Source organism: Seriola dumerili, unplaced genomic scaffold (genome assembly GCF_002260705.1).
Source record: "Seriola dumerili isolate Sdu_G_001 unplaced genomic scaffold, Sdu_1.0 BDQW01000149.1, whole genome shotgun sequence".
Taxonomy (NCBI): domain Eukaryota; kingdom Metazoa; phylum Chordata; class Actinopteri; order Carangiformes; family Carangidae; genus Seriola; species Seriola dumerili.
In genome coordinates this window covers 13,648,740-13,668,282 of record NW_019174404.1, presented here as the reverse complement: position 1 = coordinate 13,668,282, position 19,543 = coordinate 13,648,740, and the positions used below count along the sequence as shown (strand labels likewise).

The 19,543-nt window shown below is 43.1% G+C and overlaps 2 protein-coding genes across 2 annotated transcripts in view; both read left to right on the top strand.

Annotated features, from left to right (window-relative positions):
* The first annotated feature begins 400 nt into the window (after window positions 1-400).
* On the top strand, window positions 401-1,416 carry gpx2 (glutathione peroxidase 2). Its single transcript, XM_022750399.1, has 2 exons — window positions 401-622; window positions 1,063-1,416. The coding sequence occupies exons 1-2, from the start codon at window positions 401-403 to the stop codon at window positions 1,414-1,416; spliced, it is 576 nt and encodes a 191-aa protein (XP_022606120.1).
* A 2,192-nt stretch (window positions 1,417-3,608) lies between these two features.
* Window positions 3,609-19,543, top strand: part of LOC111225974 (signal-induced proliferation-associated 1-like protein 1) — a 33,999-nt gene continuing 18,064 nt past the window's right edge. Inside the window, exon 1 of the mRNA XM_022751042.1 lies at window positions 3,609-3,688. The gene's annotated coding sequence lies outside the window, so the exon portion shown is untranslated. The remainder of the gene's footprint in view (window positions 3,689-19,543) is intronic.

Here is a 19,543-nt window from a genome sequence, read left to right as displayed (position 1 = left end):
TATGCTGTTTCCTGCTCAACACTTAGATTTGAGTACATATAGTCAAATACATGCCTGTAATATTATAAAAGGTAAATAAAAAATCCAGTTAACAAAAGCACATTATGTTGGGATTCAAACACATGAATACTGATCCTATTCTGAGTAGGATAACACGTCTTACTGTTAATCATTCAAAAAAACTGCTTCATGTTCTTGTGTGGTTTTACAATCACTTATATCAATCTATCTGAAACTTGTAAAGAGTGTTGTGTGTCAGGTGTAGATCAGTTTCCTGCAGAGCTATATGACACCCATGAAAGGCAGCTTTCTGCCCTAAGTGAGTCAGCTGACCAAGCGGTTGGGTGCTGTCACACGCTGAGTTCCCGTCTGGCTCCAGTGTGGAAACACAGGAGTCAAGATGACGTTTATCGCCAAGACATTCTACGACTTGAAGGCCACCACGCTGGAGGGAGACCCGGTGGACTTTAACGTCTACAGGGGACGGGTGGTCCTCATAGAGAACGTGGCCTCGCTCTGAGGCACCACCACCCGGGACTTCAGCGAGCTCAACCTGCTTCAAAGCAAGTACCCTCATCGGCTGGTGGTCCTGGGCTTTCCCTGTAACCAGTTTGGATATCAGGTCAGTTGAACAGCATTATTGCCTAATGAAGTTCAGTGGTACCCTGCAATATCTGGTCTTGATATAAGTCAGAAATCACATAAATGCCTGATGTATAGATGATGTTTCATTATTCATGTTAAACCCTGCTGTATCAGTTCACCACTGCATACAAAACTGTACCATGTTCATGTGGTGCCCTGCTTTGCTGTTGCATATTCACTGCACCTGAATTTGACCAGAGTTTAAAAACCTGTTGAAAACCATTATTTGACCAGGATCTTGAGTGTTGGTACCCCATGTCCTGGCTAGGCTGGATTTCACCTCTAAAAAAATGAACGTACCACCAAAATTAGAGACAAACTTTGTCTTAAAAAATTACATTGTTGCTGTGCAGTATAGAAATAGCTGGACTAAATACCATCATTGTCATTCTGAAAGTTAATATCTATGTTTTGCAGGAGAACTGCTCCAATGGCGAGATCCTGAGTTCACTGCAGCATGTGCGTCCAGGCGGTGGCTTTCAGCCCAACTTCACCATCTTTGAGAAGTGTAACGTCAACGGAACAAACACACATCCAGTCTTTGCCTATCTGAAAGACAAGCTCCCCTATCCCGATGACGACCCCAACTCCCTCATGCAGGACCCCAAGTTTCTGGTTTGGAGTCCCATCTGCAGGACGGACGTGTCTTGGAACTTTGAGAAATTCGTCATTGGGCCAGAGGGAGAGCCCTTTAAAAGATACAGCAAAAAGTTCCCCACCATTGACATCGAGCCTGACATTCAAAGACTGTTAAGATTAACCAAGACCTAGGAACAGCCTCCACCTCTTAATGACTACCCATCCATTAAAGTCATGATACGCTGTCCTCCACACTTTTAAGCCTTATTAAATGAGGGTAATATTCTGAAAAGTTAAGGGAATATTATCTGAGGCCTTATAAGTGCTTAACAGTAGTGGATGAATAAGTTCAATATATTTTTCAAAGTTTGCGGAAACCTATTGTAATGGAAAGAAAGCTGGGATTTTACTGCATAGTACCAGGTTTATACAAATGTGGATCTACTTTAAAAAAAAAAAATCACTTTTTGAAGAGCAGAGTATTTCCTTTTGCGTGTGCTTTTGTTTCTTGCCCTGTGCTGGCCTGGCCAGCAGATGGTGCTACTGATTTGATCATACAAACACACAACTTCTCTCATACCTTTATGAATTAACATTCACCACACATGCATTCACAAAATGTTTGCACTGGAATAAAACATTAAAAACAAATTTCTCTATCACCAGTGTATCTTTTTTTTTTTTTTTTGACTCTACAAACTGAAGGGCACCTGCCATAAAGATGTGCACCTCTGATGCAGGTTGACAAAAACAGATGTTGTCATGTCTGAAACAGCTCTGTGTAGGCATAGTAATGAGGCTTGAAATAGAATAGAAGGATCTCCAGTTATGATGCATGTTGTCACTGCACACTTAGATGCTTTCTAAGATAACTCACAGGCCATTCCTCTGCATTATGCATCCTCCAGCCTGCTGATTCATTCTTTATTTGCTGAGATCTCCTTTCTCCACTAATTCACTAAATCTACCATTCTTAGTAGGATCTGCTGATACCAGTAGCCTGTACAGCTATGGGAATGCTTTAGTACCACAGTGAAACCTGAAGATGAGTCCTAAATCATGCATTTAGGAAAGCATCGCCCTTGCTGCTATGTAATGAGCACATATCCAGCCTTAGTTCTCTGTGCACACTATGCATTGTTTGCAAGATCTGCAGATTAGCAGTGGATTTTCTGCACATCCGCTCACATCCACATCAGCCGATGATGTCAGAGCCACAGGCTACACAGGCCAGACACTGCCCTAATGTCTTTGGCAGATAGCTCCGGGGACATTTGTGACAGCAGTGAAACTCAGTCACCTGATACAGGATGGGTTTTCATTCCACTTACAGTGGCTGTGGTGTTTGTAGCCTGGCTCGTTATGTTTGCATATCAAATTTAAATGTTTGTGGTGTCATGAGACATGAGGACATTTGATTAATATGCTTTCCACTGGCCAACTGGTCGGGGCTTGACTGCCAGGCTGCTAATACAGCCTATACAAGGAGCAAATATTAGAGGAGGAATACCAGGGGGCTCTCCTCTCTCTGCACTGCTCCCCCACACACATACATACAGCTTGCAGAAAAACACCACCAAAGATTGTTTATGTTTGAGATGAGCCACTCTATTCAATTCTTGAAAATAATTAAGAATATAACAAAAACTACCTCACCACATCAGAATTTGTGTCGAATGGTACACACTGTAACTTCAACTCAATTTTGGTACAAATTACCATTTAGGTACAGGCCCTGCATGTGACTGCAGCAATATTAGATAAACTATAGAAATAAGTACAATATTTTTAAAATAACCATTGTACAGCATTGTAAAAGTTAATTTTCCTTTAAACATATAAGAACTACTCAACTTTTTGTGGAGATGTTCTCTATTTTTGTCAGTCTGCAACAGTAAGTCACAGGTTGTTAGTTTTTCATTATGCAAGTGGACAGGACCTGTACAGGGGCCCCTGTGTGTGTGGTTAAATTTGTTTGTTGAGAGTGGAGAGACCAAATTTAGGCAGATTAGAGCAGAAACACCCAATAAACTTTGTTCAAATGTCACCTAAATTAAACATAGCAACACGTGAAACATATGGGTATGTAAAGGGTGTGTAACTGGACCTACAGAGAAAAGGTTGTAGGTAAAAAAATCGGAGTGAAAACCTAGAACTTGCATGCTAGCTAGGTTTCAATCTTCAAAGCAGAGTGAGAGCTCTTCGTTGTCCCTCGTCTCCCTTCTACCCACTACAGGTGAGCACTGTTGCCACGGTAACGTTTGCTTTCCCCCCATGAAGCCTTCTCGCGAGACTCCGGGGCGGTGAGAGAGGGGAGGCTGCCTGAATGATCTCATCCCTCCAGCAGCTGCATAGCGCAGCAAGGCGAACCCGTAACTTTCTATCAAACTTCCAAGTTGCTTTTCAGGAGGAAGACACCGGGGCATTTTCGGTTCGAAGCGAAGCGAGCACGTTTCCCGCGAAGGTAAGGAAGACCGGTGCGCAGTTTGTGTCTCGGACTTGTAGGACCTTTTTACGAGTTGAAACAAAAAAAGAGGAAAACCCCGCTTCGTATTGTGTGACATCCTAAAGCTTGAGGCAGGCAGGAGAAAAGGTGAGTCGGGAGCGTGGTGCTAGTCATGTGCGGGGTGTTGTTCGTGGTACAAGGTGCCTACACACATCTGTCGGTTGTGTGAGGACAAAGCACATCTTTGTGCTGTGTGAAGGTGCAGTGTGGAGCCAGTGCGCAGTCAGTGCCAGTGTTTTTTTTAACTAATAGGGCTGGTGGGTAAGAAGCGTTTGTACTCGACTATCACTGGGGCTGTCAAAATAAATGTATGCGCTGCGTCGTTGTATATATGTCAAGGGCATTGCTCCCAGAAACGATTCACAGGTGGCACCATGCATGCTACATCACTTCATATGGGGATGTATAGATGTCTCCTTGTGTAACCAGAAAATCAGTGTTTTTTCGGCATGGTATACCCCGTGTTGTTGCCACACGAGGAGGGATTTGAGACGCCAAGTGATTTCCTTGTGCCACATCTGCCTGATTTTAGCTCTGATTTATTTATTTACAACCTGCCTGGTTCATCATCTGTTTTCAAGAACAGATTAGACCAAGCTGATTGCATGGTGATATGAGGTACCACGTTATGTGTTCAGTTCTGTACACCAGGGTGTCTAGTGGTCATGGTCCCCAGTGAATGTTCAATAAGCTGGTATTGTGAACATATAATACCTATTCAGATCCTCCTTTTGGGGGATTTATTTCTGCTTAATGTGCAGAATATATACAAAACCACCCTTATTGTCCAACATGGGCATGAGGAGACTGTTTTGGAAAAGAGAGAGAGGGTACAGATCATTACAGTGGTGGCAACAGGAGAGAATAGGAAATATCTGGCAGTGCAGGGCTACAAGGCAAACAGAGGTTTGTTTAGATAGTTATAACCAGTCCACAGTGCCAACCTTGCAAAGTTCAAACACTGTATTGTATTCAGTATTTACAAAATACCAGCTGTAACAAACCAGTCGCAACTATGCAGGTAGGAAATTAAAAATTGCTGGGCTGCCCTCTAACTGAATCATAGTGCACGCTCCAGTAGCACAGCTTGGCATGAGTCAGGTGAAAAAAAGGAAGCTTTGGAGTTTAGCTTTGGGCAAGGATCAAGGATTTTTAGCATTCTTGATAGGCTTAGCCGACCTGCGGTAGGCATGACTGATCATACAGGTCCACTGCCATCTTTAATAGTGAGTCTAATCTCAGCTTTGTCCCGTTTACTTGTTCTAAACGTAGCTATTATTCACACTGGACTGCTTCTTGCTTTCTCTGATGGGATTTCTTATAGAAAATTAATCTAATGCAAATGCAGCAGCTCTGTAACATCACTGGAGAAAGTATACTCACTCTGTTTGAGTCTATCACAACAGACCAACAACTTTGTGTTTTATTTTGTTTACAGAAATACCATTCAAGGTTAAGATAAGACAGACCTGCATGGGCCTGAAAACGGCTCATTTAGGGAGACAAGTTTGGAGCCATAGCAGCGTGAGACCCATATGAGAAGCAGCAGGTTGACGAGATCTGTCCAAAGATTTATGTTTTTGTTTGCTTTTCTTATCAAAATGCATCTACAGGCAAATACCAAACATGTCTTGTCTTTCTTCCGTTGCTTCTCACATTTCTTATCAGCATAAATACTCCTCCCCCTGTTGTGTTACTGAAGGACAGTGTTTCTATTTTCACTTTTTGCATCATACTTTTGACATAACAATAACAATTGTTAGTGTACTTCATTTGTAGTAGTGTATTTCTAACGTGCCCACACATTCACAGAGGGATGCTTCCTGTTGCTAAGTTGAGCTTACATTTCTATTGTCTCTCGTGCATTGGCTCAAAGGGAATAGCTTGAGCAAAGATAAAAGGCAACAACAAGAGGAGCATTGTACTGCGTTATAATTTGCCACTCTGGAATGTGTGGGCTGCAATTATGCTAAGTGGCCATCATGAAATTCCTAAATTAACTGTTTATTTTATATAATGAATAATGAGATTATTGTTATGATCAATTCTCAAGTTCAAAGTGTTTTATTGATTAAATGATCTTAATGCCTACAAAAGTTTTATCCAATTTCTTTTTACTATGATGGTGTGATTATTCCCTGTCAAACTTTTAAGATTACATAATTTCTCATACCTCTTGACCTCACCTTTTGGGAATGTGCCGCACCACCTGACTGGCTGCTCTGAAGTCTGTGCCTCTGTCACCTCTCAGTGCCTGTTACTGATGACAGACCAGACGACAAACTAAACAGACCTTGAGATACGGCCCTACATCATCTGGTGTACCAACATGGCCAATGTCAGCAACAAGGCTGATTTTTTTCAGGCTTGTTTATTTTGTGACAAAGACCAAAATGAGTCATGTATTCCTGAGTTTTGACATGACCTTTAGTAACGGCATGAAATGTATCACTTTTTTAGACAAAAAAAAAAAGGAAGGCCTGTCATTTCAAACATGTGTCTGACCAATATTAGTCAGCCTATAGTCAGAAGTCAAATGACTTGATGATAATATGGCCTCAGGCGTTTTTTTTTTTCAGTGCGAGCGTCTTTTTGCGTGACTGAGGGGGTTGATGAGTTTGACTGTAATGAGGTGCGACTGTGGTTCTGTGTTTCCTGCTTGCTAAACTGTTGGAATGCTCCGTCTTTGTCTGGATCGGACGATCCATCGTATATCAACAAATGGGGGGAAAGCAGAGGGCTCGGAAGCTACAATAGTGATGATGTAATCCCTTTTCAGCGCGCTGTCACAGAGCAAATGCAAGCAGACAAAGGAAAATTCCCCTTCTCTTCACCCCCCCCCCCCCCCCCCCAACCCACACACACACACACACACACACACACACACCACAAAGTTTGGGGAATTTTGACCTTGCAAAAATGCACGGCAATACGGACACTGTAATTATCTGTGATTCTGTAGGTCCCACTGGCACTGGGAGTTCATCATTGGGGCAGGTGCAAAGTGTTGCTGTTGGCTCCGTTCTGTACCTGATTGACAGCTGGGTCTCAATTTAGTGGTCTGTTGCTTGTTTGTCCATGAACTAAAGCAACCTCTCTGTGAATGGTTTCTGTCATCCTGCTTCCAACTCTCAACCCTAAACCAAAACCCACAGTCATGCAGAGATCAGACACTGTGTAATTCCCCTTTTCTGCTCCCATTAAACCTCATACGTGCTGAAAATAGTACAACATTGGACAGAGATCGGAAGATGGAGAAGAAAAAAACAAAACAGACAGTTTGACAAACAACCATGTAAAAAAACTGAAAGTGAGAATGAAAAAAAACAAACTTTCCATAAAGAAATGTGGAATTCTGACGATGATGTGTTGCTGCAGGCTATCTCCTCTGCCACACAGTGATGACGTGCTCGGTGTTGTCTCGACATGTCTGCCGGTTGCTACACTGTCTCTCTCCTCGGACTGCATGCTCTCTCTGGAACGGATTACAGAACTCTGCTCAGAGAAGAATCAAAACATCAAGCAGAGTTGCAGGCCCGTGCCCCATGCAGAGCCTATGTGGGCAGCGGTGGAAAATCATTCCACATACAAAAAAACCAACAGAGGTTTTGCTGTTGTCCCTCCTGTGGACAGAAATCTGAGAAGCAGGAATGCGTGAGGGCTTGGTCATGGCTGAGCTCTGAAACAGATCTCAATACGTAGACAGGTCTGTTCAGCTTGTCCTCATTCCTGATCGTGCTTATAACTGTTGTTGTTACTGTCAGGCACTGCTTTTACCATGTGATGTGTAGTAAAACAGGAATGCTGGCATAACAGTACACTGCGTGAGGTTTTCCCCTGAACACTCCATTTAAAAACACAACTTTAGGAACACCACCTGAGCAAAAAGCTGCATTAAATACTGAAAGCATTGTTGCTGGAGTTTGTGTTGTGCTTTGTTTCCTGTACTGAAAAAAACATCCAACCCCATATTGCGCCAAAATTCCACATCCTTTGCTTTAGAAGAGGGGAATCCATTTCCACCCTGTGAGTTCCTGCTTTGCTCTCGGTAAAGCTGAGACGGAAGAATGAGACCACTGTGAGCTAAAGGCTTTTGCTGGATTCAGATGACTTTTTAAACAAATAGAAGTTTCAGGTTGGACTGAGTGGAGTGTGCAGGAAAAATGTCCCATTCACTTTCCATGTGGCATATCCATGTAGGTCAGTATTATTACCTTAGCCTTATGAATGCAGCATAGAAACAACTCAATATTATTCTTAATGTTTAGGTTATATATTGTATAACGGCACACTGTCTGACAAATTAAGCCATAGTCTTTTTCCATGTTGCTCCAGGTGCAAAGGGCAGATAGGGTTGGCTAATAACAAACATGGCTGCTTTCCCAGCCTTTCCTCTCTCACTGCCTGTTTCCTGTGCGTTTCATTGATGTATTCCTGGATACCCTGCCTACAGCTTCGCTACACAAGAAACACAGATGAAACTGAAAGCCGAGTTATAAATATGCGGTTAGGCATGTGCTTGTATAATACATGAGACACAACTTTCTGACCATATTCTTACTGCCTCTTTCTGGGTTATATTGATGCAAGTGAGGGAGTGTGTTTTAGTGTTTCAGAGTTATGTCTCTACAGAGCTAATGCATAGTTCAGCATGGTTATCACTACCATTAGTGCTAGGAAGAATGTGAGTTGGTGTTGTCATACTCATACTCACCTTGAATGCTGATTAGGAGGTAGTCACCAGTGGCTCCTTGTTACTATATGTTGTGTTTTTTTTGTAATTCCCTGAATTTTCACCTTTAGCCCTAATTTTCAGCAGAAAAATCAACCCCAGAAACCAAGTTGAGGTGTTAAAGATACCCCACACATGTTAGGAACACAATCTTGCAAATGAAGTGCTCACAGAGAGCTCCAGTCAAAACTTGCATGTTTTCCTCCTCTGTGACTTGTGGGAATGCAAAGTCCTGATTATAGCCAGCCGGGGGGGGTGTGTGTGTGTGTGTGTGTGTGTGTGTGTGTGTGTGTGTGTGTGTGTGTGTGTGTGTGTGTGTGTGTATGTGTGTGCAGGACTACAACAGAGGAATTACTAGGCCAACTGTCTGATGTTGTTTGATTAACAAAGCACATGTTAATTTGCTTGCATTTTGCTGTTGTGTCTTTTAAGACTTTTGTTTTTTTTTTCTGGTGTTTAATAGAAACAAGAGTATTGAAAACACCCTGGGCTGCTGCTTAATTTGAGATATGGAACTGGCTCAGGGATCATGATAAACCATAGTTGCAGAGCCGGTTGGAGTGTGTGAGTACATGTGCAGAGCAGTGCAGGGCCAGCAGCAGCTCACTGTGCAGGTTTGCACTGTGATTTTTCTGGCACAGACTGTGATTTAGCAGGGCACCACTGTTATGCAACACTAGCTGACTTATCACAGTCTAAATGACTCTGTATGAATTGATTAACTCTGCGGCCCGACTGTTTATAATTGGACTGAAAGTGCACTGGGCTATGCACTGGACACGTGCCAAAATCAATGACTGGAAACGGTCTCCGTGAATAAGTTTGCTACACTGTTGTTGTGGATTTTGTGTTCTCATCAAGCCTTTCCACATGCACAACAGTACATTGGGAAACTACTTTCCATTTCTTACAAATAATGCTGACTACTGAGGCACACCTGAGCTTTCCACCAAGTTGGGGAATTAGGCAGCCCTCCAAGCTGTAGGGGACAGCTAGGCTTCTCCAAGCCCCTCCGTTGCTACCTCCTCCCACCCCCTTCACTTCAATGGCCCTCATGTCAGTTCATACTGAAGCTCCCCTCTGTCCCCAGCACTGCAGCCCATTGTGCTCCCTGGTTAAAATGCTTAGCTGGCAAGAACCTGTCCTTATTTTTTATGCCTCCATCCTTGCAAACTTAAAAGGGTTAATTACAAATTTGTAGAGTACATCTTGTGCACTGGGCACACAATTAATGTCCGGTTGCAGCAGAGCAGCTATTTGGCCAATGTGAGGGGATATTAATCAAGCTTTCACCTTGACTCTGGCCTTCCAGGACGGTCTGCCCATGTTTTCCTTTTGGCTGCTGCTCTCTCAGCTAAGGATCCTCTTGTTTCCTAACAGCACTCTCATGCTCCTCTGTCACTGATATTAGTCTGTGGGGAATCCTTACACATTTGAAATTCATCCCCTATGGCTGCCCCTATTCATCTGTGTAATCAAATTAGTGTATGTGCTCCATCCTGATTGCTGCAGAGGTGTATTTGTTTCCCAAGCAGCTGTTGATCGATTGAAACACCAAAGGATGTGTAGAGCGTCTCGTGATGGATGTGATTACATTCTCTGGGGGGGTGGGGGGGCTTTTAGATAGCCTGTGGTCAGTGCTGCTGCTGCTGCTGCAGTAGAGCTCATGTTTCTCATGTTTGCACAGCAGGGTCCTGACCCTTCCCAGACTGCCTTATCAAACCATTACATCTGTTCCTCTTCCATAACATCACCTTGCCACAGCTTGTCCAGAAGACAGCCCCATCGAAGTGCAGAGCGAACCTCCGTGTCATCCTTAGAGTATTACATTCTTAAAATGCTATTTCAACAACACATGGAGTTCCTATTGTAGGATTGTAGTTCCTTGAGAGCTTGAGACAAATGTTTTTGCTCTTTTTTTCCTGTCAGGCTGTTATCTGATCCGAGTATTCAGTTATTAATGTGTCTGTGTTTTAGCAACAGATACAGTCTCGCTGTTGTGTGGACAAAGAGGCTACAATTTCCTCTCCAAACACTTGACTGGCTGAGTTTGTGATTAATAAATTTATACTCTATTGTGGTAAAGCTGAACGAATCAGGATTCCCTCTTCCTCTGTGTCCTGAGTGATTTGGCGTGTTTGCTACCTGTGTAATCAGGCAGAGGATGTGAGAGGACAGGGCAGTGGATGACTTCAAACATCGCAGGCATCTGTCAGATTGACACCTCTGCTGTGGGAATCTGTCAGGCTACCGTCTACTGACCTTGCTGCTCATTCAGTTGTACACGAAGAGCTAATTGTGCTCACCCCGACCCTGTCCTCATCCCAGAAGAAACATTTACACACACACTCGTTCACTTTTTTGCAAATTGAAATACAGTACAAAAGATAGAAAACTAGACACGGAAGTGCGAAGCAGTTCGGAGCTGGAGGCTCACCAATCCAGGACATTTGGAAAGAAAACAAGATTTACCCCATTAGATTATGATGCATGAACAAAAGTAGTTTGATCCAATTGAGTGACCAACATTTTAACATTGATTGGATTGTATCCAGTCGAATCTACTGGGCCACATGACTGGTATTCAAGTAAAGATTTGTATGTGTCACGTCTGCTTGTTGTCTTTAAGCATTATAATTTTCAGGAATATTATCGACGTCCTCCATTTTATTTCCACTGCTAGTAGCCATGAGCCACAGGAGTAAATGGCTGTATTGGCTCGGGCCCAGCTACGACTGACACTGGGCAAGTGACCAGTACTCACTGATGGGCACACACATGCACACAGCACGACGCTCTGGCAGGCAGCGGGGGATGCCTCCAGCCTCGAGCAGCCAGTGGTGCATGGTAGACTGTGAAACATCTCATCTAGGGCACCAGCCTTCGCATTTTCAAAATACCATGATCTAATTGACATTTTGATTGACGTGTGGTGAACCTTCCCTGTTTATCCCTGTGCAAACTGTCCTACAGCTCCACAACTCTGCTGTTACCCGTGGTGATGTGACATCGATCTCGTAGAGTAGTCAAAATTAATCTGTGCACACTAGATACATAAGATGAGTGAGTAGCACTGCGGGCGTACTCTGATTTGTTTTGCTCGTGAGTGCCTGTGATCCGAGAATGAAGTAATAGCAGGCTTGGAAGTGTTTGGCGGGCCCCCCGGCTGAGCCCCATCCCTGTCTTCTGGCACGTGGTGAGGTTGAATTATAGACGGCAAACACACAAACTATTCACTCAGCCCTCCGCCTTGCATGAACACTGTTAATTATACTGCTGCTACTCTCACATCCCTTCTATTTAAATCCTCATCTGATGGAAACTGCTTCGTCTCAGCAAACACACTTGAGCACATATAGAGGCATGTGCCAGCCCCATGCTGAGCTGGGAGTATTTGTTTTATAACAAATAGGTTCACTGCTTTTCAGATATTAAGGGGGGGGGGGTAGTTATCCTTTGTGGGGGTAATAGGAAATGGAATGCCCCTATAAACACCTCTCTGGACCCAGCCCACACTGTCCTGTTTAACAAGGCACACTGCTGGGAAATGCTCTCATTGCACTGGTGGCCTGGTTTCTCAGGGGCAGCAAGGCAAATGTTTGTCAAACACAAATGATGCCTGCATCTTTACAACAAGTGAAAACATTTGAATATAATGGCAATAAACCCACCGTGATGAAATTCAAATGCGTGACTGAAGGTGGGAGTCACCTTACAGGCTCTTATAGGAGCTGCCAGCGGAAACGGTAGGCAAGAGAGACTTTCAAAGAACGAGGGGTTAGCTTTGAAATCGAAAGCTTTCTCTGTCAGTATGTCACAGTGAGACATTCTCATATAAATCACAAATCTTTTTCACCTGGAGGAAACGGTGCAGTAGGTTGCAGGGAAAAGGTACTCTGTCTGGCACTGTGTGAACGGTTGTCATGATGTTTCCTGTGTGGAGCAGGATCGACGTGAGACTGTCATATTAAATTTCTCAAGAATCTTTTCGAAGCTTCTGTTTTAATTATGCCATCTGATATCAAAGTATGTTTGCCTTTTCAGTGAACCTCAGCATGCTGATTTTCCTGGCGTGTCGAAACTCAGCATGGCTAAGGACACTGATTATTCAGTTTTCAATAACAAAGTATCAAAGCCTTCAACAAACCCACATCAGATTAATTTATAACCAGAGATGGATACATAATAAAAGTGTGTCTGGGCTGCAGTTGCCCAGGACATTTTTTCAGAATTTTTTTTAATGAAGTGTCATATTAATAATAAATTAAAAAAGTTAGGAATTAATTACTTAAGATATGATGTAAGTTGGGCCCTCACAGGTTGTGGATGGTTATACACAGTAGCAATATCTCGAATGTCAATGACGACAACGTGATTGTGCTTATCAAGCACCTGCAAGTGAGACTGTTTGTTGAAGTGGCAGTTGACAGGATGAACTTTGGGCTTTATCTTCAGCTTTTGGCAACGTCCCATCACTTGTGCCAAGGCTTCCTGTTATTATCTTTATGGTGCTCCATAAATAAGTACATATGAAGGAGCTTTTGAAAAATGTGCATCTTAAAATGAAGCGAGTAATTTTCCAAAAATGAAAGTGAAATAGGCCTAAAAAGTATAGCTTGACTTTACCTTTTTGTTTCTTGTTTTTTTTGTCAACTCCATTTCACATCTTAACAGTCTCAGCCAATTTTATGATGAACAGTCTCAACGCATCTTAACAATTGAACAGCGTCACCACTTTCTTTTCTCTTTCTTTCCCTTTTATATCCCACTTTAGTCACTTATCACTCTCACCATCTCTCATCTTGTCTCACAGTGTGTATGTATCTTACTCACTGACTTGAGTCGCAATGATTGGCTGAGTAGCAGCATGTGACCAGTTCTGTAAAAGCTTGAAAAGCTGCGCCAGTAAAATATATAAAAAACTTGATAATTCTCATTGATTGTGTCTGTAACTACACTAACACTACTACACACTACTACTGCACTACTTTACTACTAAACTACAATTGTACCAGAACCTATTAAAATACAGTATTTGCTCAGTTATCAGTTCATTAAATGCAGTTTACAATAAAGACAAGATACCTGTTTCAAGGATAGAATTTCTTTCTTTGTACCCTTTATAAAAAGATTGTGAAGAACGTGGTGGATGAAATGGCTGAAAATCACAGTCTGTATATCCTGTTAAGGAACAACATTTTGATCCCTCACAGGCTTCCCACCTGCAAATACTGCCAGTTGGGTACATTATGCCACTGATTACTTACTGATTAACCTGGAAGCACGACTGCAGGAGTTAAACCCAAGTCTCTGCAGTGGTGGTGATTGAAAGTTTGGTTTTGCAAATTTAATTCATACCTGCCCACTGTGTTTATTTGAATGCACTGTACATTTTATTTTATTGTTTATATCATGAAGAGAGGTTGCGGAGACATTGCTGCATTTTGTTGCAGGCAGTCAGATTGGACTTCACACAAAGACCATATCTTGCATTTCAAACGTGATTTCCAAGAAAAAGTATTCTTAGTTTGAGACAGGTAATGCAAAAATAACATCTCTCCAAGCTGGCGGGGGGATAGAAAAGTGCTGTCTCTGATGTTTGTGGAAGCAAGAAGCAGTTTGGTTTGTCTTATTCAAAAATAGCTATGGTCCCATGAGTTCAGAGTTTATTCTTATGAGCCAAATCAACAAATGTGCTGTTTTCTTTTTGTTTCAGTAGAATTTGGTGTTTTATTCTCAGGGTTTTTGCTTTGTCACGTATATGTGTGTTGGAGCCTTTGTCTCTGCGTGTACCTGTCCATGTGCATCAGGAGCTCCCTGTCTGTCTAATGGAGTCCGAGGGTTGGAGGCGGCAGAAAGGGCAGGGAGAGGGAAAGTGCAGCCTAGAGCAGACTTCCACTTTTAAACCTCAGCTCCCGACTGCTGCAGTTCAGCAGCCAGGCAGCCACCTCATTAGAATTTTTTACATTCCTCTTCAGGCAGCAGCACACTGCTTCCTCTCCATTGCTCTTTATATGCACAACTTTTAAAAGCTGACGACCTTAAATCTGATCCTTCTCAATAAAGACAAGTCATCAATAACCCCAGCGTCAAATATGAGGCTCTAAACCAACTCAGGCTTGACCTCTGTAGATTAATGTATGTATGGACCATAAATTTGTGAGGCTACTGAGCAGATTGTTGGTGCTTGCTTTACAAACTTTAAATCAATGAATACATGCCTGTTAAACACTGTCGACTTTTTTCATCTTCTTGTTTTGACGGTGCAGCTGTTAGATTAAAGTATGAGAAGTAGTAATTTGTCTTTACTCTGGACAAGCAGACCACCTAAGCTGTTAGCAGTGCAATTAGGTTTTTTTTTTTTTTTTTTAAGAAGTAAATGGCCCTCTAAGAGTTGGACAAAGGCTTTCATTGTCAAACTCCTGGCCCACCCAAATAATAACATTGGAAATAGGAATGGTTTAGCATGGCTAACTATAAACTGTGTCAAGTGTTTCAAGTGTCTATTTATCCTGCCATGTCTCCCATGTAAAAGGCGAAACCCTAGCGGAGAGCTTTCTGGATAAGAAGAGAGGAAGGATCGAGGACACCCTGCTGGAGATAATGGCAATGAATATATTCTGGTGCTCCTCCAGAGCTGTCTTCTTGTGTAAGGCTGTGAGGGAAATTCACTTTGCCAGTGGTTAGCTATGCCCATTACTCACTGAACTGTGCTGCAGTGATAGCGAGAGGCCCAGAGTTGGGGCAGAGCAAGCAGCACATCACAGAACAATGGCGATGATGAATGTCGATATACTGCCACCGCTTTTTCAAGTGCTCCGACTGCACGTGGTGTTTGTGTTGCATGTGTGTGTGGTCAGCTGAACAATTTGTCGGCCCCCGCTTCTCATTTTATTGTGGTATGCTGCTTCATCCAGAGTTGACATCATGGATCAAAGCTCTCAGTATAAGTTGATTGCAAAGATAAAAGACAAGCTTGTAGTTGTAAAGTCATGGCAGACATAAGCACCATAAAAAGTGTTTTATAGCAGATTATCACTTGGACAGTCAGTGTTGCACTTCTCTGTAAGAAGCTGCCTCAACATGCCCTACTCCTCTTCCCCGCCTCACACAGACGTTCATCACTTCCTCCAGTGAAATTGGTGGAATTCCAGGACCTCGGCTCGCGGTTGGATGATGCTAGTATCGTTTGTCTGCCAGCAGGCCTGTCTGTTTTTCTCTGAAGGTGTCAGGTTCTCAGGTTTGCTCAATCAGATGGGCAGGTTTGTGCCTGGTTCCCAGCCAAACGCACGTATTCAGGCGGAGGATGTAGACAGAAAAAGGCTTAAAAAAAAAACCCCCAAAAAAACAGCATGGCAGATGGAAAGAGGGGAGTGGCGGAGATGCTTTGTTACTTCCAGTGCATCTGTTGTGCTCATGGGCAGCCCTGTTTGGGCTACATCTCAGTGGATATATCGAGACCTCAGTTTACCCTAACTCCTCAACACTTTCAGCTTGACAGGAAGTGATGTTGTGTAGGAGTCGGTGGATTTACTACTATTGCAGATTTTTCTCCTCCAAAGCCGTAATTCTTTGTCTGACCTGAGCACAACCCTCTGTTTAAGCTTTCTCATTGTGGAAGGGTTTGAGCTTTAACTGCAGTCTTAGTCATTTATACAGACTTCCCCAGAGAGAAATGTTTTTCCCATGTTACTTCTCCAAATCCCAGTCATCTGACAGTTAATGTGTGTTGCAGCAGTGAGTCAGTGGATTACAGAATAGCAAAGTGATCCTGATGTGATTGTCATATACCGACACTCAACAGAGATCATTTTCTGCTTCATGTTGTAAGTCGTTCTTCTGCTTCTCTGTGCCCACCCTCTTAGTTCTTTGTTCTTCTTGTTTCCAACTTCTGGTTCAGCGTTTTCTTCATCTCCAGCTCCACTTGCATTTAATTCATCTGGTTTTCCTGGCAGGGCTCATATATGCAGCCATAGTGGGGTCCACTTGCCAGGCAATTTTTTCAAAGACTTCACCGTGCTGGAGTGGGGCCCCAGTGTTGCCCAAGCCAGCACAGAGGGACCTTTGTGCCTGCTGCCCAACAGCCCAGTCAACCCTTAGAGCAGGGGAAGATTAGGAGACAGTGAAAGCCATTGGGGTAAATGGTAGGGTGCCTGTGAAAGCCAATGGTGTCAGCCAAACAGCCCCATAGTCCCTTTCAAGCACGCAGTAATTACAAGCTTGTAGGGCAATCCTTCGGCTCCTTTGTCTCAGCTTTGGAAACACTTGCCCAGTCCACTGGGAAACCTCATTCCCTCTCTGTTAGGAGACGCAGGGCGAAGAGTCTTTCAACTCCAGCAGGGCGTCATTTCTCTCTGGTACACCAGTTAGCCAAACCAGCTCAGCAACTGGGATTCCTCTCCAGGAGACCCTAGCTCTGAGAATGTCTAGCACCCCGAGCTGGGTCGTAAAATGATGACTCAGGTTTTGTTCTTTTGGTTTGCTTGAGTTGCTCTGCTTTTTGTGAGTCAGATTTGGAAGAGTCAGACCCTCGCTTCACACCTGTGATTCATCTGTGCTGTTGAGTGACTGTTGTCTGTCCTCCACCTTTAATTCCATGTAGTATGTGTGTGTGTGTGTTTGGTCACAAGAACCTGCAACATCCTGGAAGAGCCGCTGTCTGGGTCACCTGTAACACACACACACACACACACACACTCGTCCCTACAACCAAGAGGAACAAATTGTAGCTCTTCAGAGGTGTGCCATGATGTCACCAGCCCTTCGTCTGTACCACTGATTTGCTCATCTCTCGTCAGGCTTTACAGAACAGCTGGGGGGGTCGGAGCCCCAATTACAGGAAGTTAACCTCATTTAGTCAACAGGCTCAAGCTGTTGGGGCATGTCCCACCGACCTGGAGAAAAAAAATCGCTCAGTTTAATTCTGTGGAGGATGGAAAGACTATGGCAGGATGTCTGGAAAGAGACTGTTATGTTGGTTTTATTTAAATTTTTTCTTGGATATCTCCTTGTTTGCCCCCTCTCATGCTCTCAGTCTGTCTTTCTCAGTCACACAAATGTACAGGAGACACGCTCTCTCAGTCTCAATGCCCCACTCTTCCTTTTTAATCTGACAAGACCATGAAGCCAGTCGTCTGTCTGCATGTCCGTCAGCGAGGAGATTAGAGCTCTGTTTTCTGGGACGTGTGTGGGGGTGTGTGTGTGTGTGGGGGGGGTGGGGGGGGTAGACACTAGGCAGCATGAGGGAATGAGGACCAACACTCTGGGAGTTTAACTTGCATTCCCTGACTATTTTCACTCTTATTCATGTCAGAGAAAGAGGGTATTAGTAGGACATGAATGAGTTTTTTTTTTTTTTTAATTAATTAACAAGTTTTTATTAATTTGCTCCAGACACTTAATCTACCGCCAAATAATAGATGCCCATTCATTTGAGGAGTGTACAGTGGAAAGATTCCTCGTGTGACAAATGGAAGATCACAGTGGGGATATTTTCTTTCATCTTATTTCAAAAGATGCATGAAGATTGCATAAAGTGATGCGGGTGTATCTTGGTGGCCTTGTGGTTTAAGGCGCTTATCATGTCACCATGAAGCTGTGACATCCTGGGTTTGCATTTCATTTGAGGCTCTTTTGTAAAGAATTATGCTCTGATTGGCTTATTATCAGACCGTGAGGATATCGGGCACCACGTGCAATATTTTCCAATAAATGTCTTGTCTGAGGATCCTGATCACGACTGTTGTCTGTGGTTTTTAAGAGATTCCATTTTAAGACATTCCCATTGCATATCAAATGAATCTTACTGCATGATTTTAACAGCTTGTTTTTGCACAATATTGGACTAAGAGAGGGGCTCTCTGCTTCATAATATGCACAGTTTTAGAGGTTTGGTGTTAGAAGATACTCTTCCATGTTTTGAAGTATAAGGCTGACTGGGGTACTTTGCCTCAGGCACTCTGAAAACTGAATCATCTCCAAAGTCTTGAGATTTTACACTTGCACTCCTTGTGTGACTTGTAGATTGACGTTGATCCAATCAAACACACTGCTTTCTCTAGTGAACATTTGACCCATCTCTCAGTTGACTGTGGTACTGTTGCTGGCTACATGGCACTATACACTCCTTTCCCCTTCCTTTGACTTTGATTACTTTTATTGTTTAGAGCAAAGGTGAATTTCCTCTTACTACTAAGGAGAGTCTGTGTCTTTGTTAGTATAAAGTCGGCCCTGATGTTGAGATGCAGTGTGAAGGTGGCTGTGCTGTAGGCCCGTCACAGTGCACTGATTGCTTGTGGCTAATGTGATCACAGCCACAGCCAGGCAGGGCCGACTCAGAGTGGAGCCTTAATCTCCCCCAGTGTCTCACTGCCAAATTGGCTCGATTTGTCAGGCAGAGGATCATCATCCACTTCTCAGATGACTTTCAAAGGGCCCCTTTGCTTTTTGATGTGCAGCTTGGGATATTTGATCCCAAAAACTGCAACTCTGCATTACAATTCAATAATGTTGGCTACTAAAGAGGCACGTGAGAGACTTCAGACGAGTCAGAAGCCAAGAGTTGGTGACAGAGGGAGGTTAGAGCAGTGCCGGCTAAAGAGACTTTAAGTTTACCGATAGATCCACATGATTTTTCTCTCACTCATATGTAATCTTGGTTATGACATAAGTCCTGAACCGGTTTATTAAATTTCCAGCTAAGTGATCTTTACCGTCCCCTTTGGGCAAATTAACTGATTAGGGCAAAGGAATCACTCTGCTCAGACTTTCAAGAAAAAAAATGACACACATTGTTGAACTCATTTTTGAATTTGGCTGAGCTTTCATGTTTCCCCTCGATGCTTATGCTGAAATTGGTTTGAAAAGTAGGCCCCCTTATCTAAAATTGAACATGTCAGTGACTTTTCACTGGCTCGTGAAAAGCCGTCAGAGAAAAAAAAAACATCCACAGTCTGACATTCATTTCTGCAGGCAGGTTTTATATATACATACATATATCCACATATATATATATATATATATATGTATATATATATATATATATATACTTGTACAAGTCTCTCTTACTCCTACTACTCTTA